Source organism: Nicotiana tomentosiformis, chromosome 11, assembly GCF_000390325.3.
Source record: "Nicotiana tomentosiformis chromosome 11, ASM39032v3, whole genome shotgun sequence".
NCBI lineage: Eukaryota > Viridiplantae > Streptophyta > Magnoliopsida > Solanales > Solanaceae > Nicotiana > Nicotiana tomentosiformis.
In genome coordinates this window covers 73,386,484-73,411,700 of record NC_090822.1, presented here as the reverse complement: position 1 = coordinate 73,411,700, position 25,217 = coordinate 73,386,484, and the positions used below count along the sequence as shown (strand labels likewise).

At 39.8% G+C, this 25,217-nt stretch overlaps 2 protein-coding genes across 2 annotated transcripts; both read right to left on the bottom strand.

Annotated features, from left to right (window-relative positions):
• Positions 1 to 10,616: 10,616 nt before the first annotated feature.
• On the bottom strand, positions 10,617 to 11,045 carry LOC138901673 (uncharacterized mitochondrial protein AtMg00810-like). Its single transcript, XM_070189451.1, has one exon. It carries the CDS (start codon positions 11,043 to 11,045, stop codon positions 10,617 to 10,619), a length of 429 nt encoding a protein of 142 aa, XP_070045552.1.
• Positions 11,046 to 12,611: 1,566 nt separating this feature from the next.
• Positions 12,612 to 19,509, bottom strand: LOC138901672 (intracellular protein transport protein USO1-like). The gene is made up of 8 exons (XM_070189450.1): positions 19,271 to 19,509; positions 18,794 to 18,863; positions 15,086 to 15,475; positions 14,855 to 14,996; positions 14,397 to 14,641; positions 13,717 to 14,310; positions 13,215 to 13,529; positions 12,612 to 13,055 (listed from the first exon to the last, which is right to left on the bottom strand). The coding sequence occupies exons 1-8, from the start codon at positions 19,507 to 19,509 to the stop codon at positions 12,612 to 12,614; spliced, it is 2,439 nt and encodes an 812-aa protein (XP_070045551.1).
• Between the last annotated feature and the right edge of the window lie 5,708 nt (positions 19,510 to 25,217).

Below are 25,217 nucleotides of genomic sequence, written 5' to 3'. Positions count from 1 at the left end.
CGAAAATCAGGGTCGAAGATGATCAATTGGGTTTTCCGTATGAACTCACGCGTCAGAACCGCGCAACCACTAAAATTCTGAAGGAAACCAACAGAGAACAAAGGTCAAACAGAGACCGACACCAGTTGTACGTCATAGATCGGGTGAACCACGGTTCGGCACATGAGACAGTTAGGAATAACCGCAGGTATGATCGGGGGCAAAATTCTCGGGGACTTATGAGCAAGAGAGGCTTTGATAAATATGCCGATCCTATAGAAGTTCCTCGATTATCGGAATATAAATTCAACATCGATGCATCCGCCATCGTATCGGCTATCGGACGCATCAAAGATACCAGATGGCCTCGACCCATGCAGACCGATCCGGTCCAAAGGAATCCCAATCATATATGCGAGTATCATGGCACCCATGGTCACAAAATGGAAGAATGCAGACAATTAAGAGAGGAAGTAGCCCGCTTGTTTAACAAAGGGCACCTTAGGGAATTTTTGAGTGATAGGGCGAAGAACCATTTTAAAAACAAGGACTTCGGCAAGCAAAACGAAGAAGAAGAACCACAGCACATCATTCACATGATCATCGGCGGCGTCGATACCCCTCAGGGACCTATGCTCAAACGCGCTAAAACGTCGATTGCGAGGCAAAAGCAATCTCGAATTCAAGATTACACTCCCTCAGGGACTTTATCGTTCAATGATGAAGATGCAGGGGGAATCATCCAACCCCATAACGATGCACTGGTAATATCTGTACTCATGAATAAAATTAAAATTAAGTGTGTGTTAATTGATCCAGGTAGCTCGGCCAATATCAGATCGAAGGTCGTAAAACAGCTCGGCCTACAAAACCGGGTCGTATCCGCAACTTTGGTTTTAAACGGATTCAATATGGCATGCGAAACCACCAAAGGCGAGATAACCCTACCGATAAATGTTGCCGGAACAATTCAGGAAACAAAATTTCACGTGATCGAAGGCGATATGAGATATAACACCCTTTTCGGAAGGCCGTGGATCCACAACATGAGAGCTGTACCTTCGAACCTACACCAGGTCCTCAAATTCCCAACACCGACAGGTGTCAAAATAGTGTACGGAGAACAACCAGCCGCAAAGGAAATGTTCTCCGTCGAGGAAGCAAAACCAATATCTTCGTCTTCGCCAGTGAATGGATCGGGTTCAAAAGGAGGGACAGTCGAAGACCGGAATGCCAAATAGCAACCAAAGACATCGGCCTCGACCCAGCCAGATAAGCAGAGCATCGAAGAAGATAATGATCAGTGGATCCCTCGATCCTTCGTGACCCCCGATGACTCCGATGCCACCAAATTGAGGAATTGGAGCAAATCATTTTGATCGATCACTAGCCCGAACGAAAGGTATACCTGGGAAGGGGTTTGAGACCCGAACTCAGGAAGAAAATCATTCAATTTCTTATCGATAACATCGATTTCTTTCCTTGGTCCCATTTAGATATAATAGGAATCCCGTCGGACATAACAACACATCGACTAAGTGTGTCCCCTAGATTCAAATCGGTGAAGCAAAAAAGAAGACCCCAATCGGAGGTAAAGCACACATTCATAAAAGATGAGGTAACTAAACTGCTCAAAATAGGATCCATTAGAGAGGTAAAATACCCCGAATGGTTGTCCAATGTGGTCGTGGTGCCTAAAAAGGGAAACAAACTTAGAATGTGTATAGACTACAAGGACTTGAACAAAGCATACCCCAAAGATTCTTATCCACTGCCCAACATCGATCACTTGATCGATGCCACGACCGACCACGAGATCCTTACTTTTCTCGATGCCTATTCCGGGTATAATCAAATCCAGATGAACCCGGAAGACCAGGAAAAGACTTCGTTTGTGACCAGATATGGAACATATTGTTATAACGTAATGCCCTTCGGGCTAAAAAATGCAGGAGCTACTTATCAACGCCTAGTAAATAGAATGTTCGAAGAATAAATAGGTAAATCAATGGAAGTCTATATTGATGACATGCTAGTCAAGTCCCTGCGCGCAGAGGACCATTTGACCCATTTGCAGGAAATATTCGATAATCTGAGGAAATACAACATGAGGCTCAACCCCGAAAAATGTGCTTTCGGAGTCGGCTCGGGTAAGTTCCTCGGCTTCATGGTGTCAAATCAGGGAATCGAGATTAACCCAGACAAAATCAAGGCCATTGAAGACATCACCATCGTGAACAGCGTGAAAGCTGTACAAAGGTTAACAGGAAGAATAGCAGCCTTAGGCCGATTCGTTTCGAGATCATCAGATCGAAGCCACAATTTTTCTCTCTACTCAAAAAGAAGAACGACTTCGCTTGGACACCGGAATGCCAACTAGCGTTACAAGAACTGAAACGATATCTATCGAACCCACCACTGCTGCACACTCCAAAAGCCGACGAAAAACTTTACATGTACTTGGCAGTATCAGAAGTCGCCATAAGCAGCGTCCTGGTTCGCGAATAGGAAGGTACGCAATTTCCTGTTTACTACGTAAGTCGGACCTTAGGGGAAGCGGAAACTAGATATCCGCACTTGGAAAAATTGGCGCTTGCGCTGGTTAGCGCCTCTAGGAAGTTACGACCGTACTTCCAATGCCATCCCATAAGCATATTAACCACCTGCCCACTTCGTAATATTTTACATAGGCATGAACTATCGGGCCGATTGGCCAAATGGGCCATCGAACTCAGCGGGTATGATATCGAATATCGACCTCGAACGGCCATTAAGTCTCAAATTTTAGCAGACTTCGTGGCCGATTTCATGCCGACCCTCGTACCCGAAGTCGAAAAAGAACTACTGTTAAAATCAAATTTATCGACGAGGGCATGGATCCTCTTTACGGACAGAGCTTCGAACGTAAAGGTGTCCGGGCTAGGCATAGTTTTAAAATCTCCCACGGGTAACATTATTAGGCAAGCTATTAAAACTATCAGGTTAACTAACAACGAGGTCGAGTATGAAGCCATAATTGCAGGTCTCGAGCTAGCTAGAAATTTGGGAGCAGAGGTCGTTGAGGCCAATTGTGACTCTTTGCTAGTGGTGAGTCAAGTAAACAAAACCTTCGAAGTCCAAGAAGGCAGAATGCAAAGGTATTCGGACAAACTGCTTATCACTTTGAACCTTTTCAAACCATGGAGTCTACGACATGTTCCACGAGAACAGAATAACGAGGCCGATGCGCTTGCTAATTTGGGATCATCGGTCGAGGTGAATGATTTGAACTCGAAAACTGTCGTTCAACTTTCAAGATCTGTAATCGAAGAAGGGCACGCCGAAATAAATTCTACTAGCTTAACCTGGGATTGGAGAAACAAGTATATTGAATACTTAAAAAATGGAAAGCTCCCTTCAGACTACAAAGAGTCCAGGACCCTTCGAACTAAAGCTGCTCGATTTACTTTGACTGCGGACGGAACGTTATATCAAAGAACATTCGATGGACCGATGGCGGTATGCATAGGTCCGGGAGACACCAATTACATCCTTCGGGAAGTACACGAGGGCACTTGTGGCAATCACTCCGGTGCCGACATGTTAGTTCAAAAAGTGATCAGAGCAGGGTATTATTGGATCGATATGGGCAAAGACGCAAAAGAATTTGTTCGTAAATGCGATAAATGTCAAAGGTTTGCTCCAATGATCCATCAGCCCGGAGAACAACTTCACTCGGTCCTATCGCCATGGCCATTCATGAAATGGGGAATGGACATCGTCGGCCCCCTACCATCGACCCCAGGTAAAGCCAGATTTATTTTGTTTATGACTGACTATTTTTCTAAATGGGTTGAAGCGCAGGCATTCGAGAAAGTAAGAGAAAAAGAGGTTATCGACTTTTTGTGGGATCATATCATATGTCGATTCGGGATACCATCCGAAATAGTATGTGATAATGATTCATTGGCAACAAAATCACAAAATTCTTCGAAGACCACAAAATAAGAAGGATACTAGCAACCCCATACCACCCCAGTGGGAACGGACAAGCCGAATCAAAAAACAAAACTATTCTTCAAAACCCGAAAAAGAGATTGAACGACGCTAAGGGAAAATGGAGAGAAATCCTGCCCGAAGTCCTTTGGGCATACCGAACAACATCGAAATCTAGTACAGGGGCGACCCCGTTCTTCTTAGTATATGGCTCCGAAGCATTGATACCAGTCGAAGTCGGAGAGCCTAGTCCCAGATTTCGATTCATGACGGAAGAATCAAATAACGAGGCTATGAACACCAGCCTTGAATTATCGGACGAAGGACGAGAAGCTGCCCTCATCCGGTTAGCCGCACAAAAGCAACGAATCGAAAGGTATTACAATCGAAGAACTAAACCTCGCCACTTCAAGCCAGGGGACTTGGTGTTAAGGAAAGTCACCATCAATACTCGAAATCCAAACGAAGGAAAACTAGGACCAAATTGGGAAGGACCGTACCAGGTGCTCGAGAACTTTGGGAAAGGATCGTACAGGCTCGGCATCATAAACGGCAAACAGCTATCAAGCAGTTGGAATGTATCAAAACAGCTATCAAGCAGTTGGAATGTATCACATCTAAAACGGTACTACTGCTAAGGTCCGACCTTTCCCATATTTATTCAACTGTCCCGTACAGAAGTTCGAACAAAGAACAGAAGTATTCTTTTACTCAAAAGCACGTGTTGCACTCTTGTTTTCTTAGACTGTTTTTTTCCCAAAAGGGTTTTTTGCGGCAAGGTTTTTAACGAGGCAACCATCGATCGTGATACGCTTTCAAAGCAGTATCCGAGGCTTTCGACCCTTAGCCCGAACGGCCTCGAATACCGGGAGGGCACCAGGGCCTCAAATACATCGAGTTCAGATGCAACAAAGTCTTCTCACAACAATAGAGGAAAAATTGTAAGAGCCAAAATGGTCAAAATGAACCATGCTCATATTAGATTGCCCCAAAACATATGTACAATGACTTGAGCCTACGGGCTACTTCTATATCAAGTTCGAAATACTCAGTCGGCCATTGAGCCTACGGGTTACTTCAACATCTAGTTCGAAATAATCACTCGAATATTAAGCCTACGGGCTTCCACATTATCTCGAGTTCGAAATAATCACTCGAATATTAAGCCTACGGGCTACCACATTATCTCGAGTTCGAAATAAACACTCGAATATTAAGCCTACGGGCTACTTCTATATCAAGTTCAAAATACTCAGTCGACCGTTGAGCCTACGGGTTACTTCAACATCGAGTTCGAAATAATCACTCGAATATTAAGCCTACGGGCTTCCACATTATCTCGAGTTCAAAATAATCACTCGAATATTAAGCCTATGGGCTACCACATTATCTCGAGTTCAAAATAAACACTCGAATATTAAGCCCACGGGCCACTTCTATATCAAGTTCGAAACAAAACACTCAAATATTAAAGCCTACGGGATGCCGAGTTCGAACAAGGACCCAATCAAATTTGAAACATTGAAAAAGCTACGTTTACTCAGAGTTTACGTTAACCACTGACTGACACACATTAAATGCTTCGATAAAACCAAATCGATGGGACAGCTATCACGGACGTCATAGTCAAAGTCGATAGAAACGTCATCATTGATTCGGTCGAATCTTAGGGAAATCACATCGTTTCTCGTCATCTCCTTTCCAAGAAACGAGGGGGCTATTTGTATACGGTTAAAACCGATCCTCGATCATGAAGATCGATCGAGGATGGCATTTCAGTCAAGGGGTATCTTCATGGAGAACCCGAACGAATTCCGAGATTGGGGCGTCGAGCTCGGGGCGTTCGAATCGACTGAGGTAACGTCGACCGATACAGGTCCCGAACATCGATGCCCGAAAGTAATCACCTAGCTCGAAACCAAGGCAGAGGTTTCGATCCGATGCCGAGCTCGAGTCGATATCGAGTTCACAGATAAAAAGCTATTACAACCGCACCAAAGGAGAGAATATCGGCGGAAATTAAGGAGGAGACACACCATCATGGGTCCTCCACTAGTAATATTATTCCATCATGTTGCTATAGATAAAATAGTGATCCTTGGCTATAAAAGGGAAGATAGATTGTAATAGAAGAGACCTTCGCTGGGATTAAGAATTCATTATATTTATCTTTCTAAAGCTCACTAAATATCTTGTTCATCATTTTCTATTTTTGCACCATAAATACGTGTATTGTTATTTTCAGATCAAAGGAATCTACTTGCCCTTAGAACCATACATAAATTCAATGTTATCCAATTTTTCGGGTAAACAGATTTCTTGTAGGATAGAATATATTTTAAAATGTATATATGTACGTATGTATGTGTAAGTGTGTGTTAGCTTCGGGGATCCCTATTTGCAATTTTCCTTGAAATAGTAATTTGAATGCCCACAGAGGAATTCTTCAACACCTTTAAAGCTTCTCCAATGATATGGATCTGGCTCCTAATCATTTTTTATGATCTCCATTTTTCAAGTTCATAGTAGGATAGATGCCACATGTCTTACTTTAGTATTAGTAATTAATTAAAGTAAGATCTTAACCATAGTTAGAAATTTAGAATAATAGATAATTCTATATATTTGCTCCAAAGAGAATTCGACAATATATCCCACAATTTTTGCAATACATTCCTTCATTTTGCAAATACTTTTCCAAATATTTTACAGCAATATTACATTCTAGCTTACAGATGTGTACGGCAGGTTCTGACTAGCTTAAGGAATAAATTTCCTGAATCTTTAATTGTTCCTATGGCCATTGCAATCTGACTTAACTTCAGCCTGGTTCAAGATATAAATATTTTCTTCTTGTTCCATGTTGAGCTGAGCATGTGTTATATTTTCATGATTAACAAAGCATGATTAATTATGTGAAAGTCCCAGGTTTCATGTTCCAGGATAATGTGCTACTAAACTGGTGTGCAGATGCGAGTTGCAGATGATGAATGAGTTGATCAGACGCAGGATATTCGAATACATGTGCACGTTGGATTCCCCAAGAAGTTATATTCGTACTCTACAAGGAATGCATTAATTAGATGAGTCCCTCGTCTAAATTGTAATCTATTTACTTTGAGAAGTGTAATCACAGGTTAGTGCAAAAACTTTGAGTTTTTGTTAGCTTCCTAGACTAGAGTTAGTTGGGGAAGGGGCAACTAAAATTGAGTTGATTGTAGGGGTTAGGGTAGTAGAATTAGTCCCATTGATTATTGATAGAATGTATGAGTCCACCAAACTGTATAGAGACCTGATCTTGTACCAGTTCCCACAGAAATAGCTAATGAACCAGTAAGTAAATGACACAGGAGATTTTACGTGGAAAAATCCCTGCTCAAGGGGATAAAAAAATCACGACCTACACTTGTAGGATTTCAACTTCACTACTTGAGCAATCTTTAGATTACAACCTATTGTAACCTAGGAATTAAACTATTAATCCCTCACTAACTTGTAATACACCTATTACAAGCCACTTTGCAATACACCTATTACAAAGACTTCAACTCATGACTAACTCTAGTCACGACACAAACTCTAAGGTTTTATGATTTTTGGAGGTTCCTAGTTAAAGCTTCTAAATAAGCAAAGTAGGAATTATAATGAAAAACTAATACAAAGATACAACTCAACTAAGGACATACAAAAGACTTGTTGTAGGAACTGGTCTGTAGTAGTGTTGTACTTTGTTCTTGATGCACTTGTGACTTCAATGCTTGATTATCAGTTCTTGAGTGCTTGAATTATTTCACAAGTATTCAAGTGATGTTTTGTTGTAATGCTTCTTGTTAATATCCTTTGGATGACACCACTTGGATGATGTAAACACTTGGTTGGTAAAAAGCCCTTCCTAATGGGAAGTGACTATTGTATTATTTCTGCACTATAGCATGTACAGTGCAGGCAGTCACTTTCCAACTGTAGAGTTGACTTCGTACTGCTTTCAGGGAAACTCTAAGGGATTAGGTCCCTGAGTTGATTCTTCTCTGTCTAAAGTAGTACAGCACACATTAGCTTGAGTCCGTTGATAGAGATATATACCAAGTGTATATCAGGTTCTTTATCTGGTTCTTAACAATAAGTTTATTAGATCATCAAAACATAAATCTAAGATACTTTAAACCCATAAATTTCTCCTTTTTGATGATGACAAACTTAAAAATTGAAAACCATTTGTAGAACACAATAAACCATATAAAGTACCAGGAACTTCACAAGTTCCCCCTGACTCTATGCCTTCCCCCTTACTCAGATGCCCCTGCTTCAATTTTTCTTCCCCCTTGTGGCATCATTAAAAATACACAAGCAAGTAATAAGCATAAAGAGGTCTAGCCCAGCTAACTCATGCCACATGTATGCACACAACATGATTAGAAAAGAGAAGCAGAAAAGCACAAGCATTTAATAGAAAAAAAGAGTCTTCATTGATTTATAAGACATAAGCCTCTGCCAAGAAAGCAGAGTCAAGTTTGGACTGTTGAAAGCGGGAACAATTCAGGTGAAATCCATCCACATCACAAAAAAAAAAATAACTACCACAAGTCATCAGAACAAAAGAGAGAAACTTGACACTGGTCACTGGCACTTGTCACTGGAAGATATTCCTAGGGAGCACTAGAGGAAGAAGGCTTGGAGGAGGCCACAAGAGTGTTGAGAATAAGGTCAATCCGAGTATTTGCGAACATCTGCTCTGCGAGCAATTTCTCTCTCAAGTTCTCCACCTGTTGCCTAAGCTCAGCATTTTCTTTTGACAGACGAGCAACTTCTTCACTTGATGAACTAGAAGGTCCTGGTGCCCCTATAGCCTGACTTAGCTAAGTCTCGAAAATGGCATTCCTTGCCTTCAGCTTCCTGATCTCCTCTGTAGCACTATCAACAAATTGTTTCTTTTTTTGAGATCTCTTAACCAGTGAACTTGGTTCCTCTTGAGCATCCTCATCCACTTCCACTACAGGTATACTTTTGTCATACACAATTTTCCCGTCCTTCACCAGCCTCTTCTTCTTTTTCTTGCTACTCCTTTTGCTTTTCTTCAAGGTAGACTCAAAAGCCTCCTTCTGTTGCAACCTTGTGGTAGGTCGCTTAGGAGGGTGCTCATGAGTGACCACGGGTTTTCTAATCTTAAAGCGTGCACTGAGAACCACATCATCCTGTTCATCCTCATCACTAGATCTCATAACGGGAGGGATGGAATCCAACGATTCAGCATCAAAGTGAGGAGATGGAGAAGGATCGAAGTTGACATGGGAAGATGATTCCTGACCTGTTTCCTCAGGGAGTGGATCAGGTTCATCAGCAGGGTTCCAGTAGCTTCTTCAGGTGCAGAAGATCCTAAGAGCACTGTTGGTCCTTCTTCTCCTAAGAGTGGAGTCCCTTCCCCCCTGAGACTCAGGCATGGAAGAAGTTACCTCATTCACCAGTCTCTCGGCAGCAATGGCCAACATGTTTTCGATGGCCTCCTTTTTCTGAGGTTCCATAGCAGTAGCAGTAACCAAAGGACTAGCACACTGATCAGTATCTTCCTCGGACACCCATTTTCCTTGTTGAGTTTCACCCTTTTCTTCATCCTTGTTCTGTTCTTTGAGAGTATCGGGCAACAAAGAAGAAACACTATCTATTTTTGGTTCTTCTGAGTCCTCAACACTTAAGTAAGGAGTATCAACAGAGGGAGTGATGAGAGAGATACGGGGTGAAAGGGAATCAGGTTTGGGTGTTTCTGGGTTAGCAATGGTGGAAGAGGGGTCGTTTGTTGGTGTTTCTAACATGATGAATGAGTCAAGGGTTTTCTCTTCAGAGGTGGGCAGGTTTGCTTGCTCTTCAGCCATGGTAGATAGTTGGGTGGAAGGTTCTGGAAGAGTGGAAAGAGAGAAGGATGATCGCTTAAGGTTAGGAGGTATAGGGGTTTTAAGGAGGGAAAGGATAATTATGAGGGAAGAGAAACAGGTTCTGAAATGGCTGTAGGTTTGTGGGAAGATGCAACGTTACAGAGGGAAGTGAAAAGATTTGAAAGAAAAGACGTGATATACAGGGTCTGAAAAGGTGGATGACGTGGTAGTTAATTTTGTTTCTTTTGAGATATACATGAAAAAAAATACAAGACTACTAAGCTGTGGTACAAGAACCAGGTTCTTGATAGGTCTTTCAGAAAATATTTTTGAACTCTCTTTTACCGCTCATGCATTGTTTCTTTAGCTTCTATAATCATCATGCGTGTCTACCTGCAACGGTATAGAGGTGAGTTAGGCTTGGCCGGAAAACACTTCAGCTAGATTTACCTGAATGTAACTTTCATATCCATATGAAAGGGAATCATGTTCTCAATTAGGCTTGATTAACCCCAGTGCCATCCTGTTTTTCTATACTTTGGTGAAGATGTCTGCAATTTGGTCTTCTGTACTACAAAACTTCATGCAAATAAGCCCATTCTCCACATTGTCTTTGAGAAAATGATATCTCACATCAATGTGCTTGGTTCTCTTGTGCTGGACCGAGTTCTTTGCCATGTTGACTGCATTGGTGTTGTCATATAGAAGAGGTACACAGTCAGTTTATACTCCAAAATCCTCCAATTGTTGTTTGATCCACAAGAGTTGGGCACAACAAGAAGCTGCAACAACATATTATGCTTCAGCTGTTGAGAGAGCTTCAGAGTTTTGCTTCCTTGTGCCCCATGAAATCAAACAAGATCCTAGGAAGTGAGCCATTCCGGATGTGCTTTTTCTGTCCACCAGATAACCTACATAATCTGCATCAGCGTACCTAACAAGATTCAAATTGTCACCTGAAGGGTAATACAGAACCAGGTCATGTGTTCCCTTAAGATATCTCAGAATCCTTTTGGCAGCCTTTAGGTAAGATTCCTTGGGGTTTGACTGGAACCTTGCACATAGCACCATACTGAACACAATATCTGGTCTACTGGCAGTGAGATAGAGGAGAGATCCAATAATGCCTCGATACATTGTTTGATTTACAGAAGAGTTAGATTCATCCAAGTCCAGTCTAGGGGTAGTGGCAATGGGAGTGTTGATCACTTTTGATGCTTCCATATCGAACCTTTTCAAAAGCTCCTTGGTGTATTTCTACTGACTGATACAGGTTCCCTTCGTGGACTCCTTCACTTGAAGGCCCAAGAAAAAGTTCACCTCCCCCATCATGCTCATCTCAAACTCACTTCCCATGAGTTTTGCAAATTCCTCACAAAGTGAGTCAACTGTTGCCCCAAAGATAATATCACCAACGGATACTTGAACAATGAGCAGGTTCCTTCCTCGTTTCTTCATAAATAGAGTGTTGTCAATTTTTCCTCTTGTAAAGCCATTTTCTAATAGAAATTTTGACAACCTTTCATACCAAGCTCGAGGAGCCTGCTTCAAACCATACAGTGCCTTGTCCAATTTGAACACATATTCAGGATATTCATGACATTCAAAACCTGGAGGTTGCTTAACATAAACTTCTTCCTTGAGAAAACTATTCAGAAATGCACTTTTGACATCCATTTGGAACAAGGTAAATTTCATATGTGATGCAAAGGCAATGAGAATTCTGATGGCTTCCATACGAGCAACTGGAGCGAAGATCTCATCATAATCAATCCCTTTCCTCCTGATTGTAGCCTTGAAAAACTAGCATTGCCTTGTTCCTTGCAGTGTTTCCATGCTCATCAAGCTTGTTTCTGAACACCCACCTGGTCCCTATGATGGTTTTATCTGAGGGTCTAGGTACCAGGTGCTATACTTTGTTCCTTTCAAATTGATGCAACTCTTCTTGTATAGCTGTGATCCAGTCTGCATCCTTCAAGGCTTCCTTAATATTTTTGGGTTCTATTTGGGAGAGGAATGATGAGAAGGCAAGTGAATTTCTTACTTTTGATCTAGTTTGGACTCCAGAATCAAGGGGGTGATTATATTCTCGAGAGGATAGGAGCTTTTGTGTTTCCAGTTTGGCATTTGAATATCATTAGTGGAGGAACTAGGTAATCCTGACTGGTTCCCTTGCATTCTTCTTTCTGCTACCTGTGGAGTACTTTGAACTGCATCAACCACTCTTTCTTCAGCTTCAGTGGTTGTGATTTGGGTACCTGGTTCCTCTTGAGTTGGAGTGGAGGAGGTTGCATTGCCTTCATTTGACTCCTTCACTTGACTCATCATATCTCCCTTTCCATTTTCCATATCAATGATTTCTCCTGGAACCAGCAGTGGCTCACTGTCTTGATCATCCTTGTTGCTCTTCACACCAGATGAAGGAGACTCATTAAAGATTACATGAACACTTTCTTCCACACACTCAGTCCTTTTATTGTAAACTTTGTAAGCTTTGCTTTGAGAAGAATACCCCAGAAAAATTCCTTCATCGCTTTTGGCATCAAATTTTCCAAGTTGATCATTTCCATGGTTGAGAACATAGCACTTGCACCCGAACATTCTTAAGTGAGTCAGCTTGGGCTTCCTTCCATTTAGCATCTCATAGGGAGTTTTGTTCAAGAAGGATCTGATCATGCACCTGTTCACCAAGTAGCAGGCAGTATTTATGGCTTCTACCCAGAAGTTTTTGCCTATCCCACTGTCAATAAGCATTGTTCTTGCCATATCTTCAAGGGTTCTGTTCTTCCTTTATACAACTCCATTTTGTTGTGGAGTTCTAGGAGCTGAGAAGTTGTGGGTGATGCTATTTCCACTGCAGAATTCATCAAACTTGGCATTGTCAAATTCTGTTCCATGATCGGATCTGATGCAAGCCACTTTTGATTCCATCTTCACTTGAATTTTCTTCACAAAGGCTACAAATACTTCGAAGGTCTCATCCTTTGTTCTGAGAAACAATGCCCAAGTGAATCTTGAGCAGTCATCTACTATCACAAAAATGTATCTTTTTCCTCCCCTGCTTGGAACTCTCATAGGGCCACATAGATCCATATGAAGTAGTTCAAGTGGCTTTGATGTGCTAACATCCTTCTTTGTCTTGATTGAAGATTTCACATGCTTCTCTCTAGCACATGCATCACATACTTTGTGCTCTTTGAACTTTGAATTTGGCAAGCCACGAACCAGGTCCTTCTGTATCAGTTTGTTCAGAAGAGAGAAGCTTGCATGTCCCAGCCTTCTGTGCTACAGCTCGGCATCATCATCAACAGCTTTCAGGCAGCTCATGTCACCACTTTGTAGGGACTCGAAATCAGCAATGTAGATGGTCTTGTATCTTTTGGCCACAAGTACCACTTCACTAGTTACCAGATTAGTAACTGTACATATCTTTGACAAAAACTCCACTTTGTTTCCCTTATCACAAATTTGAGAAACAATCAAGAGATTGTACTTCAGACCATTGACATAATACATGTTCTCGATTGAGTGTGAGAGAGACTTTCCAATTTTTCCAACACCAAGAATGTACCCCTTTTTCCCATTTCCAAAGGATGCATTCCCTCCTTGTAGGGCTTTCAGTGAAAAGAAGTCCATGGTATTCCTAGTCATGTGCTTAGAGCATCCACTGTCCATGATCCATTGTTGACTGCTTCCTCTCACTGTTCCCTGCACAAGGAATTCAAGGGTTAGATTTAGGAACCCAAACAAGTTTGGGTCCCTTGTAATGAGTAAAGGGATGAATGAGAGCTCTTCTAGTCCATGCAGGCAACATACGTTTTTTGTGAGTGGCACCTGATCCTCTTCCAGTAGTTACTTTTTCAGCAAAAACTTTGTTTTTCTTAACAGACTAGACTCTGGCTTGACAATTTTCCGTGAAATGCCCATTTTTCCCACAGTGGGTACAAAGCCAGTTATCAGGTACAGTGACATACTTTCTATGAGGGTTATAGGGAACTTTCCCCCTTTGGAACCCTATTCCCCGTCTGTTTCTACCATTGTTAAAATACATGGCAGTAATGGCATCTGAGGACCAAGTCCACTTAAGAGATTTCTCAAGATTATTTTTTACTTTTTCCAATTCTGCTTGAAGCTGCCTATTTTTCTCAAGCTCAGCACATAAACTAGTTTTCACAATATTCAGCTCATTTTCAAGTTTAATATTTGCCTCACTAGTAATTTCCTTTCCTTTTTTAGAACTTCCAGGCCTAGAGTCTGCTTTATGTTCCTCAATTATTTCCTTTGGGTCTGCAATCACCACTAGGAGATCATCTCTTTCTTGCTCAGTGATAGCAACTTTCTCCACTAAGGCATTCTTTTCTTTACTAAGGTTCTCAATAGTTTCTTTCAAGTCAACTACAACTACCATCAAATCATCTCTTTCATGTTCTACACTAGCAATTTTTTCTGTTATAACCTCTTTTTCATTTTTTAGATTTTCTATGGTTTCCTTCAAGTCAATTACACAAAAACCAAGTCATCTCTAGTCTGCTCAGCATCTCCTAACTCTATGGTTAAGGCATACTTACCACTCACCAGACTATGATATGCGTCAATCAATACATTAGCTAATGACATGAGTTTTTTAGGAGAATAGGATTTCAGATTTCTGTGAACATCCCTAAAATTTACCTCATCATTGTCATCGTCTTCATCATCGTCTGATTGAGCCATCAAGGCGAATATTGAATCATATTCATTTGCTTCACTTTCAACTACCAACATGGAGTTATCACCTCCATTATTTTCTTCTTCAGACTCACTGGAGGAGTCTCCCCATGCTGCAAGAGCTTACTTCGCAACATTGTCAGCTACGTTTTTTCTTTTGAAGCGTTTGTCAGGAATCGGGTTCCTCTTGGCTGCTTTATCAGAGTTGTGCTTGAAATGTTCTTACTTCAGAAGAGGACAGTCCTTGATGAAATGCCCTGTCTTTCCACACTGATGACAGAGGTCATAATTATTTGGTTTGCTGGAACTAACTCTCTTTGGTATACCTCCATTCCTTCGAACTATTTTCTGAAACCTTCTGGTAAGGTATGCCATATCGCTATCCTCCTCACTTGAATTATCATTTTCAGCTTTGAGTACCAGGTTCTTCTCCTTCTTTGGTTCTCTTCTTTCACTGTCATTCTTTCTCTACATCTCATAGGTCTTCAGATTTCCAACCAGCTCGTCCATAGTCAGTGTTTGCAGATCTTTGGCTTCAATAATAACGTTCACCTTACTCTCCCGGGAGCTGGTAAAACATTAAGAACTTTCCTCACAAGCTTGTTCCTAGGAATGATTTCTCCAAGAGAGTGTAGCTCATTTATAATGGAAGTGAATCGAGTATGCATATCTTTAATGGATTCATCATCCTTTATTTTAAAGAGCTCATACTCGGTGGTGAGCATGTCGATCTTGGACTGCTTTACTTGAGTGGTTCCCTCATGTGCCGTTTGTAGAGCTTCCCATATCTCCTTGGTGGATTGACAGGCTGAGATCCTATTATATTCATCAGGTCCTATGCCACACACCAAAATATTTTTGGCGCGAAAGTTCTTTTCTACAGCTTTCCTGTCAACATCATTGTACTCTTTCCTGGTTTTTGGAACTATTACAGCAGGTTCTCCTACCTTCTTTGTTGGGACGTATGGACCATCACAAATAACATCTCATAACTCGAAGTCTTCTGCCATTATGAAGTCATGCATTCGAGTTTTTCACCAGCCATAGTATTGGTCGTTGAATCTCGGGGGCCTGTAGGTTGATTGTCCTTCCTCGAAGTTTGGTGGAGCAGCCATGGTGAGGATCCTCTCTAGGTGTTAACAATTTAGAAAGAACCTGCTATGATACCAATTGATAGAATGTATGATTCCACCAAACTATATAGAGACCTGGTCCTATACTAGTTCCCACTGAAATAGCTAATGAATCAGTAAGAAAATGACACAGGAGATTTTACGTGGAAAAATCACTGCTCAAGGGGATAAAAAAATTACGACCTACACTTGTAGGATTTCAACTTCACTACTTGAGCAATCTTTAGATTACAACCTATTGTAACCTAAAAATTAAACTCTTAATCCCTTACTAACTAGTAATACACTTATTACAAGCCACTTTGCAATACACCTATTACAAAGACTTCAACTCATGACTAACTCTAGTCACGACACAAACTCTAAGGATTTATGATTTTTGGAGGTTCCTAGTTAAAGTTTCTAAATAAGCAAAGTAGGAATTTAATAAAAAACTAATACAACGATACAACTCAACTAAGGACATACAAAAGACTTGTTGTAGGAACTGGTCCGGAGTAGTGTTGTACTTTGTTCTTGATGCACTTGCGACTTTAATGCTTGCTTATCAGATCTTGAGTGCTTGCATTATTTCACAAGTGTTCAAGTGATATTTTGTTGTAATGCTTCTTATTAATATCCTTTGGATGACATCACTTGGATGATGTAAATACTTGGTTGGTAAAAAGCTCTTTCCAATGGGAAGTGACTGTTGCACTGTTTCTGCACTGTAGCATGTACAGTGCAGGTAGTCACTTTCCAGCTGTAGAGTTGACTTCGTACTGCTTTCAGGGAAACTCAAAGGGATCAGGTCCCTGAGTTGATTATTTTCTGTCTGAAGTCATACAGCACACATTAGCTTGAGTCCGTTGATAGAGATATATACCAAGTGTACATCAGGTCCTTTATCTGGTTCTTAACAATAAGTTTGTTAGATCATCAAAACATAAATCTAAGATACTTTAAACCCATCAGTTATAGAGTTGTAACCTAAAACAGTTCATTGAAATTTAGTGAAGTTTGAGAAAATCCTATTGGGTAGGTCGTTGTTTTTATGCCCTTGAGTTAGGAGGTTTTTCGTGTAAAAATCTCTATGTCATTTAATATAAGACTCGACTTGATAGATATAAGACTCGACTTGTTGCTATATGAGTATACAAAATAGGAGAAGATTGACTATGACGAGACTTTCTCACCTATTGTATGGATTCACCTCTATACACATAATTCTAGCTATTATTCCTAGCTTGGATCTATAATTGCATCAAACGGATGTAATATATTGCCTTTCTCAATAGAGAACTAGGTGAAAAATTAATATAGAATAATTTGAGTTTTTCCTTCTAAAGGTCCACTACTAAAAAAAATAGGATTTAGCGACGGACAAATTCTATAACTAAATCAAAAAATTTGTCTCTCCTATTTAGCGACGAATTAGCGACAGACTAGCGACGAAGTTCGCAACTAATTTCAGTTTTTTAGTAGTGGTCACGAACATATGATTTGTAGACTTTTATATATTATGGTAATGATCGTAAACAATCTTCAAGCCAGTGTTATATACGTATTCTTACTGTTGTCACTTCTATTATCTTCACAATGATTCATAAAAGTTCATTGCATTTATATTAAAAAGATCTAAAAGCAATTTTATAGTTATGTCATTATATGTTGATTGCATGTACCTGAAAAATAGTTTAGAGTATATAAACGAGGTAAATGCCTTGTTATCGTCTCAGTTGATAAAAACATGGTGAAGATGCATATATTTTCGAACTAAATTTCAAGAAAATGTTTAAGTAAATTATTCTTTAAATGAATCAACTTGTAAAATTGCGAGCTTATCAAAACTCCAATCAACAAAGATAAACCTTTATATGTTGTACTGTGTCCTAAGACTCCAAAACAAGATAAACAAATGAGTAGAATTCCATATCCTAGTATGTTTGATAGTGTAATCCAAGATACGTTTGTTAGGCTTAATATCTATTTTGCATTTTTTTTGGTCGAAAAGAGAGGAACTATTTCATTAAGTAAAAGACATACAGGGGGCGGGGTGCTCAGCAGGCACCCCAAGTACAAAGTTGTTACTAATATTACTGACTTCTATGAAAGTACAAAAGGGGGAGATGAATCGTCGATTTTTCTTTTTGTACCCTAAGTAGTTGACTAGTTTACTAATTAGTCGATTGAAAGTAAGAACAGAATATAAATAAAGCATAAATAAAATGCAGGAATTAAAGGCACTATAATTTTTATACTGGTTCAGATTCAATGTGAATCCTACGTCTAGTCCCCTTGGGTTGCAAGGGTGTTCTCTTTCAGTATTTGAAGTTTCTCGATACAAGAGAGTTGATGTAGCTTTAATTACACCAACATCTTAGTCACTATGTCACTTTTCTCTTCTTGATACAATGTCTCACCAATATTTTTTTCTTTTTCTTCTCTCACTAATTACACAGCAGATCTAAAGTAAACTACATGCTTGTTTGGAGTAGAACAAAAAAACTGATAGTGGTTCGTTCAAAGTATGTTTCTTCAAAGCTGGTGCAGTGGGTATTTATATTTCTTGAGGCCTCCATGTCTTGTGAATCTTGAGAGATTGCTAACGCAAGGGAGTTGATCTCAAAAAGGAATCGTAGATTAATTCTTTTCAAGAATAAAATATTTCTTCTGTTGATTTGCCTTGACTTGTGATCTTGATTTATTTCTTTCTTTGTTGAATAGAAATTCCTTTTATCAAATCCCTTGATTTCTGCTTCGCTTGACGTCCTTATATGGAGGAATCTTCAGTGCATAATTCTATGCCCTTGATTTTCTTTGATTGAGGTCCTTCCTATAATATCCTCATTGATCTCATACCAAATCCTTGATTGATTTTGCCTTTGATTTTCCGCTACTCCTTCCTTTTTCGTCTTGATTCTTCTATGCCTCCTTTCCATTGCCCAAGGACTGTATCTGCACGTAAAGAGTAATTCGTTATTTTGCATCATTAAAATCAACTTAGATCTAACAATCTCCCCCTTTTGATGATGATAAAACAACAATATAATAGCCTCAGTTTACTTCCCTATTTATCAGTTGACTTTGAGTGCGTTGTAGTCGACTCCTCCTCAATCTGTGTTTCTTGTTAGATGTGTCTAGTCGACTCACCCTCAGCTGGACATTCTGTTGTGCAGTAGTTATAGTCGACTCCCCCTTAATTTTATACTGTATGATATACCTACAAGTTGAACATTTGCAAAAAATATTACAGAACACAGAACATAAACCACACAGAACAGGGAATACAGAGGAATACAAGCCCTAAAGTCTGCTTACTTTTCTCCGCCTTTGGCATCAACAAAAAGTTATAACCTACTTTAGCATGCAGAACAGAAAAAAAAAGTCCTAATAATACAACCCATGACTGAACCACCAGTCTCAAAATAAGCAGAGCAACAAAAATTGTCTTAACAACCATGCATCAATGACGCAGAAAGTAAGTAAGGGTATTGCAAATAGCCTCCTTGAGGCGATCAAAACTAGCATTCACTGTGACAGAGATCTCATCAATTCTGTCGTGCACTTCTTTAAAAGCCTTTAATGCTTTTTTTTGCAGTCTTGAGAATCTGCATTCAGATCTTAGACACATTAGAGCTTGTCTCCTTTGCCACTCCATGGACATCTTCAATTGTGATTTGCATAGAGGTTAAAGAGTCCTTGATGGCCGTCAATTTTTCGTTGATGGAGGCTAGATTTTCTAAGAGATCAGGATCACCTGCACTAAGAAGAGACACAGAGGTTTTCACTTTTGAGTCAGAGGGGATATTCTTGTATTCACGTTCTTGCTTCTTTACCCAAGCTCCCTTTACAGAAATATATCCCATGCTAGCAAATCCCCTGGAGTTCTATGACTTGGTGACAGTGATATAGGGATAGTCGACAAGAGATATGTTGTTGTCTTCTAACAGATTGGTGATGACTATACCATAGGGAAGACTCATGAGATCATCGGTACTCTCAATCATAAAATTGATAACCCAAGAAGACAACTTGACCTTGTATTTAGTCAGAAGACAATAAACTAGGAGGGTATCATGCTGGGAGAAGGTAGAGAAGGATCCTCTTCTTGGAAGAAGAGTGGTTGCCACAATAAGTGCTAAGACATGAGTTTTGAAACAAACATCACTAAGTCCTAGTTGACTGGGAAGGGAATCAGAGGGTGATTTAGCTATACACCTTTTTGCTTGATCAAAAGAAATTTCAAAATTCTCAGGCCAAGTATTCTTAAAAGTCATAGAGAAACTAGAACAACTACACTAAAAAATAGAGTCAAATAGAGCACAGTCCAACACGATGCATTTGCCAAGAACTAGGGTTTCTAACTTATCACGTTTTCTAGAGCGAACATTAGCATAGAACATTTAACAAGAGGTTCATATACCTTTGGAGGAGGCAAGCAGAGAAAGTATTTCCACCCCTGGAAGTGGAAGAGCTCCTTGACTTTGCAGTTGAGACTATCCCTGACATTTAAATCAACAACTCTGTCATGGGCAACATGCTTGTCTTTAAAAGGAATGAAGGCATCCTTGTTGGGTGTGTCCCAGAAATTTAAGTCAGACTCAAGGGAACTTGAGAGATCAGTTTTGGGCTTTTTGGGAGTGAAGGTTTCAGGGGGGATCTTCCATAGGTCATTATCCTAGGGCTTTTTCATTGAGACTACGTGCATCATCTGAGAGGACTTGAGAAGAGGCAAAATTCTGAAAGTGATATGATCCTAGATTAACTGGTTCAGGAAGTTGAGAGGAGGGTTTCTCTCTAGAACGAGTGCCTTTGCAGGTTGAAGCAGATTGGTTTTCGGAGTTTTTCGCCATAGTAGGGTTTGGAGCAGGGGAATGGAGATACAAACAATGTGAGGAAGATTGATGAGACTTGGCCTTAAAAAGATGAAAACTGGCGGTTGAGTACAGACGAAAAGGCGATAGTGATTCAACGCTATGATTTACTGATTTCTGAAAAGGCATGAAAACGTGTAAAAAGGGAAAAGTAAAAGACACACAATTAATGCCACTTACACACATAAGGAAATATGCAAATTGAGAGACGGTAAAAATTTAAAATATCACAAAGGCCCTAAAATTATGAATTAATGGAAATAATGCCAAGAGAGTCTCGTAATGCACAGAATCTGTCTCCAAGCAAGGGATTTGTAAAAATATCTGCTAATTGATTAGTGGAGCTTACAAACGATAACTCTATATTACCTTTAAGAACATGATCTCTAATAAAATGATGCTTAATATCTATATGCTTAGCTCAAGAATGATGCATAGGATTTTTAAACAGACAGATAACACTAGAATTATCACAGAATATTTGAACAGGTTAAAAAGATAATTCATAGTCACCCAATTGATGTGACATCTAGAGTAATTGAGTACAACATTGTCCAATTGCGATGTACTCTGCTTCAGTTGTGGAAAAAGCTACTAATCCTCGTTTCTTACTATTCCCAGAGATAAATGTCTTTTCTAGTAATTGACAAGTGTCGCTTGTGCTTTTTCTGTCTTCCTTGTTACCTGCAAGATCAGCATCTGAAAATCCCTAAATTTTAAAATTGTTAGAGCATGGATACCAAAGTCATAAGAGGTAGTTCCAATGAGATAGCGAATTATTCGCTTTACTACAGTTAAGTGTGACTCCTTAGGAGCTGACTGAAACCTAGCACATTTACAAACACTGAACATGATATCTGGTCGAATAGCAGTTAGATATAATAGAGATCCAATCATTCCATGATACTTTGTTTCATCTGATTTTGCATGTTCATCATTGTCTAAACTTATAGAGGGACTCATAAGATGTGATGACTCAAAAGGTCATCTTATATTTTAGAACTCAAATATGCGCTCTTAAGCCTTTAAAATCTCATTTTAATCCTCCTCGATTTGTGTGCGCAGTCCGGGCAGGTTTCCGGAAAGCTTTCATGTTGAAAACTAATAAAAATATAAATTTTTACCTTAAAAGTTATTTTTAGTTGACTTCGGTCAACATTTTTAGTAAATGGGCCCAGATCCGTACATTGACGGTCCCGGTAGGTCCGTATCGAATTATGGGACCTGGGCATATGCCCAGAATCGAATTTGGAGGTCCCTAGCTTGAGTTATGAATTTTTGATGAAAATTAAACGTTTGAAAATTATTTGTTTTTAAGAATTGATTGATATTCGACATTGTTAGTATCGGGTCCGTATTTTAGTTTCGAAGCCCGGTACAGGTTCATTATAATATTTAAGACATGTATGTGAAATTTGGTGAGAAATGGAGTTGATTTGACGTGATTCGGACGTCCAGTTGAGAAATTAGAAGTTTTAAAGTGTTCTTGAGAATCTCATTTGAATTGGTGCTAAATTTAGATTTTTCGGTGTTATTTTGGCGATTTGATCGCGCGAGCAAGTTCGTATGATGTTTTTAGACTTGTGTGCATGCTTGGTTTGGAGCCCCGAGGGCTCGGGTGAGTTTCGGATAGGCCACGGGATGTTTTGGACTTTGGAAATCTAGTTTTTCTGTAGAATCTGTGTTCGGGCATGTCCTTCTTCGCGTTTGCGAAGGTACTCTCGCAAACGCAAAGAGTAAACTGGGCAGCTGAGGATTTCTTCTTCGTGAACGCGAAGGCTTGGTCGCAAACGCGAAGCGATGGGGGCGTTCGCGAAGCCCATGCACTTCGCGAACGCGACAGTGCTCTCGCGAATGCGATGAACACTGTCGCCCAGCACTTAACAGAATCGAAAACAGGATTTTTTCCACAAAACTAATTTTTCTCAAAAACCAAACGGTGAGGGGCAATTTTTCAAGAGTCATTCCTTCCCCAAATTATTGGTAAGTAATTCTAAACCATTTTCTTTCAATTACCCATTACATTTCTTGAATTTTCAACCTAAAATCTAGAGTTTTCATGGTAGAATTAAGGGTTAGGGTAGAAAATAGGGATTTCGGAAATTTGGGGATTTAGACCTTAATTTGAGGTCGGATTCCAAAACTAATTACATATTCGGGCTCCGGGGTGAATGGGTAAAAAGATTTTGGTCCGAACCTTGGGTTTTGACCAAGAGGGCCCGGGGTCGATTTTTTGACTTTTTGGAGGAAAAATTGGAAAATTTAATTTATGCAATATAATTGATTCCTTTAGCAATATTTGATATTATTGAGTAATTTTTGAATAGATACGAGTGGTTTGGGGGTGAATTCCAAAGGAAAAGCTGTGATTGAGAATTAAGTGGCCTTCGGAGCGAGGTAAGTGTTGTGTCTAACCCTGACTTGAGCAATTATGAATCTTAGATTATTTGTTAAGTGAAATTCATGTGAGCGGCGTATATGTTAGGTGACGAGTACCTATGCGCCGCCAATTTACCTGTTTTTCCATGTATCTCTGTTTTTATGATATTGTCTCATTCCTATGCTAAATTGCTACGTGTTATACTTGTGTTGTCCAAATTATCATTCTTATTATGTTTACGGATTTTTCTGGTGATAACTGAGTTTTTATTTCAAAGTTGAGATTGATATTATGGAACCAAATATTGAAGTAAGGTTTGTACTTGTTATTCTATCTCCCTATTGTTATTTATGCATTGCATTATGGTATAGGAGAGAGAGTGATGCCGTGCCATATTGTGAGTGTTAATGCACGAAGGGTGATGCCGTGCCATACTGTGAGTGTTAATGCACGAAGGGTGATACTGTGCCATATTGTGAGTGTTAATGCACGAAGGGTGATGCCGTGCCATATTGTGAGTGTTAATGCACGAAGGGTGATGCTGTGCCATGATATGAGAGTAAAAGCACGAAGGGTGATGTCGTGCAGTTTCTATAAATTTTATGGTGAGATTGAGAGTAAAAGCACGAATGGTGATGTCGTGCATTTTTCCTTACTGTATTCACTATTCTTATTGATTCATGGTATATTGACTGCTCCGGTGATCATTCTGTTGTACTTCTTTATCTTGTATGCCCCTCAGTATGTTTCCCCTCCCGATATTTCCTGTTTAGTTCTTTAATCCTGTTATTTGCGTATACATTGTTAAATTGTACAGGTTGATTTGTAGGTGCCTTGCCTTAGCCTCGTCACTACTTCGTTGAGGTTAGGCTCGACACTTACCAGTACATGGGGTCGGTTGTACTGATGCTGCACTCTGCACTTTCTGTGCAGATTTCGATACCGGCTCAGGTTGATCGAGATTTGCTATTGGTCCGCTGTCCGGAGACTCAAGGTAGATCTGTTGGTGTTCAAAGTCCTTGAAGTCCCCGTCTATCTTTTTATGTCCTACTGTTTTCTTTCATTCAGACAATTATATTTCTTACAAACTATTACTTGTAGTAAAATTCTAGAATGCTCGTGAAGTGTGACTCCAGATCCGGGTGGTAGTAATTAATACAGTTTTTTGATATTTCGCACTTATTATATTTTATTTTAGTTAATTATTGTTATTTACTGAATGAAAATAAGGAATTGGTTTTATGATTCTCTAATGTTGGCTTGCCTGGCAAGTGAAATGTTAGGCGCTATCACGGTCCCGTCGATAGGAAATTTCGGGTCGTGACATAGGAGTTCCAATTGATTTGGCATTACTCATTCCAAACTTTTGAATCAATTCCTTCGTATACTTGGCTTGGCAGATGAATATTCCACTTTCTGATTGATGCATTTGGAGTCCAAGAAAGAATTCCAGCTCTCCCATCATACTCATTTTGAACTCACTCTGCATGAGATTTGAGAAATCCTTGCACAAAGAAGATTAGTGCTACCAAATATAATATCATCTACATAAATTTAGATAATGATATTACCTTTAGTGGATCTTTTGATAAATAAAGTAGTATTCACCTTACCTCTGATGAACTCATGATCAATTAAAAAAGAACTCAATCTTTCATACCAAGCTCGAGGGGCTTGTTTGAGTCCATAGAGAGATTTAGCTAACTTATACACATGGTAAGGAAATTGTGAGTTTTTAAAGCCAGGGGTTGTTTTATATATACCTCCTCATTAATGAAACCGTTTAGAAAAGCACTTTTGACATTCATTCGAAATAGTTTAAAGCCTTTAAAAGATGCATAGGCAAGGAGTATACGAATTGATTCTAACTCTGCTACCGGTGCAAAGGTTTCATCATAGTCGACTCCTTCCTGTTGTGAGTAGCCTTGAGCTACTAGTCTGGCTTTGTTTCTTACTACCTTTCCTTCTTCATGTATCTTGTTTTTGAATACCCACTTTGTTCTAACTACAGTAGCATTTGATGGCCTAGGTACTAGTTCCTAAACTTGACTCTTGTCGAATTGATCAAGTTCATCCTACATAGCTTGTATCCAGCTGAAGTCTTTTAGGGCTTCATTAACATTCTTTGGTTCTACTTGAGAGATGAGTGCAATGTTTTCCTTCTTTTTGAGAGATCCTCTGGTTTTTATTCCTTCGCTTGGATCCCCTATGATGAACATTTGAGGGTACTCAGGTTCATTTCTCCATTCATTTGGTCGCGTTCCAACTACAGAAATAGTTGACTCCTTTTGTGGTTCAGTAGGATTGCTCACAGGTTCAC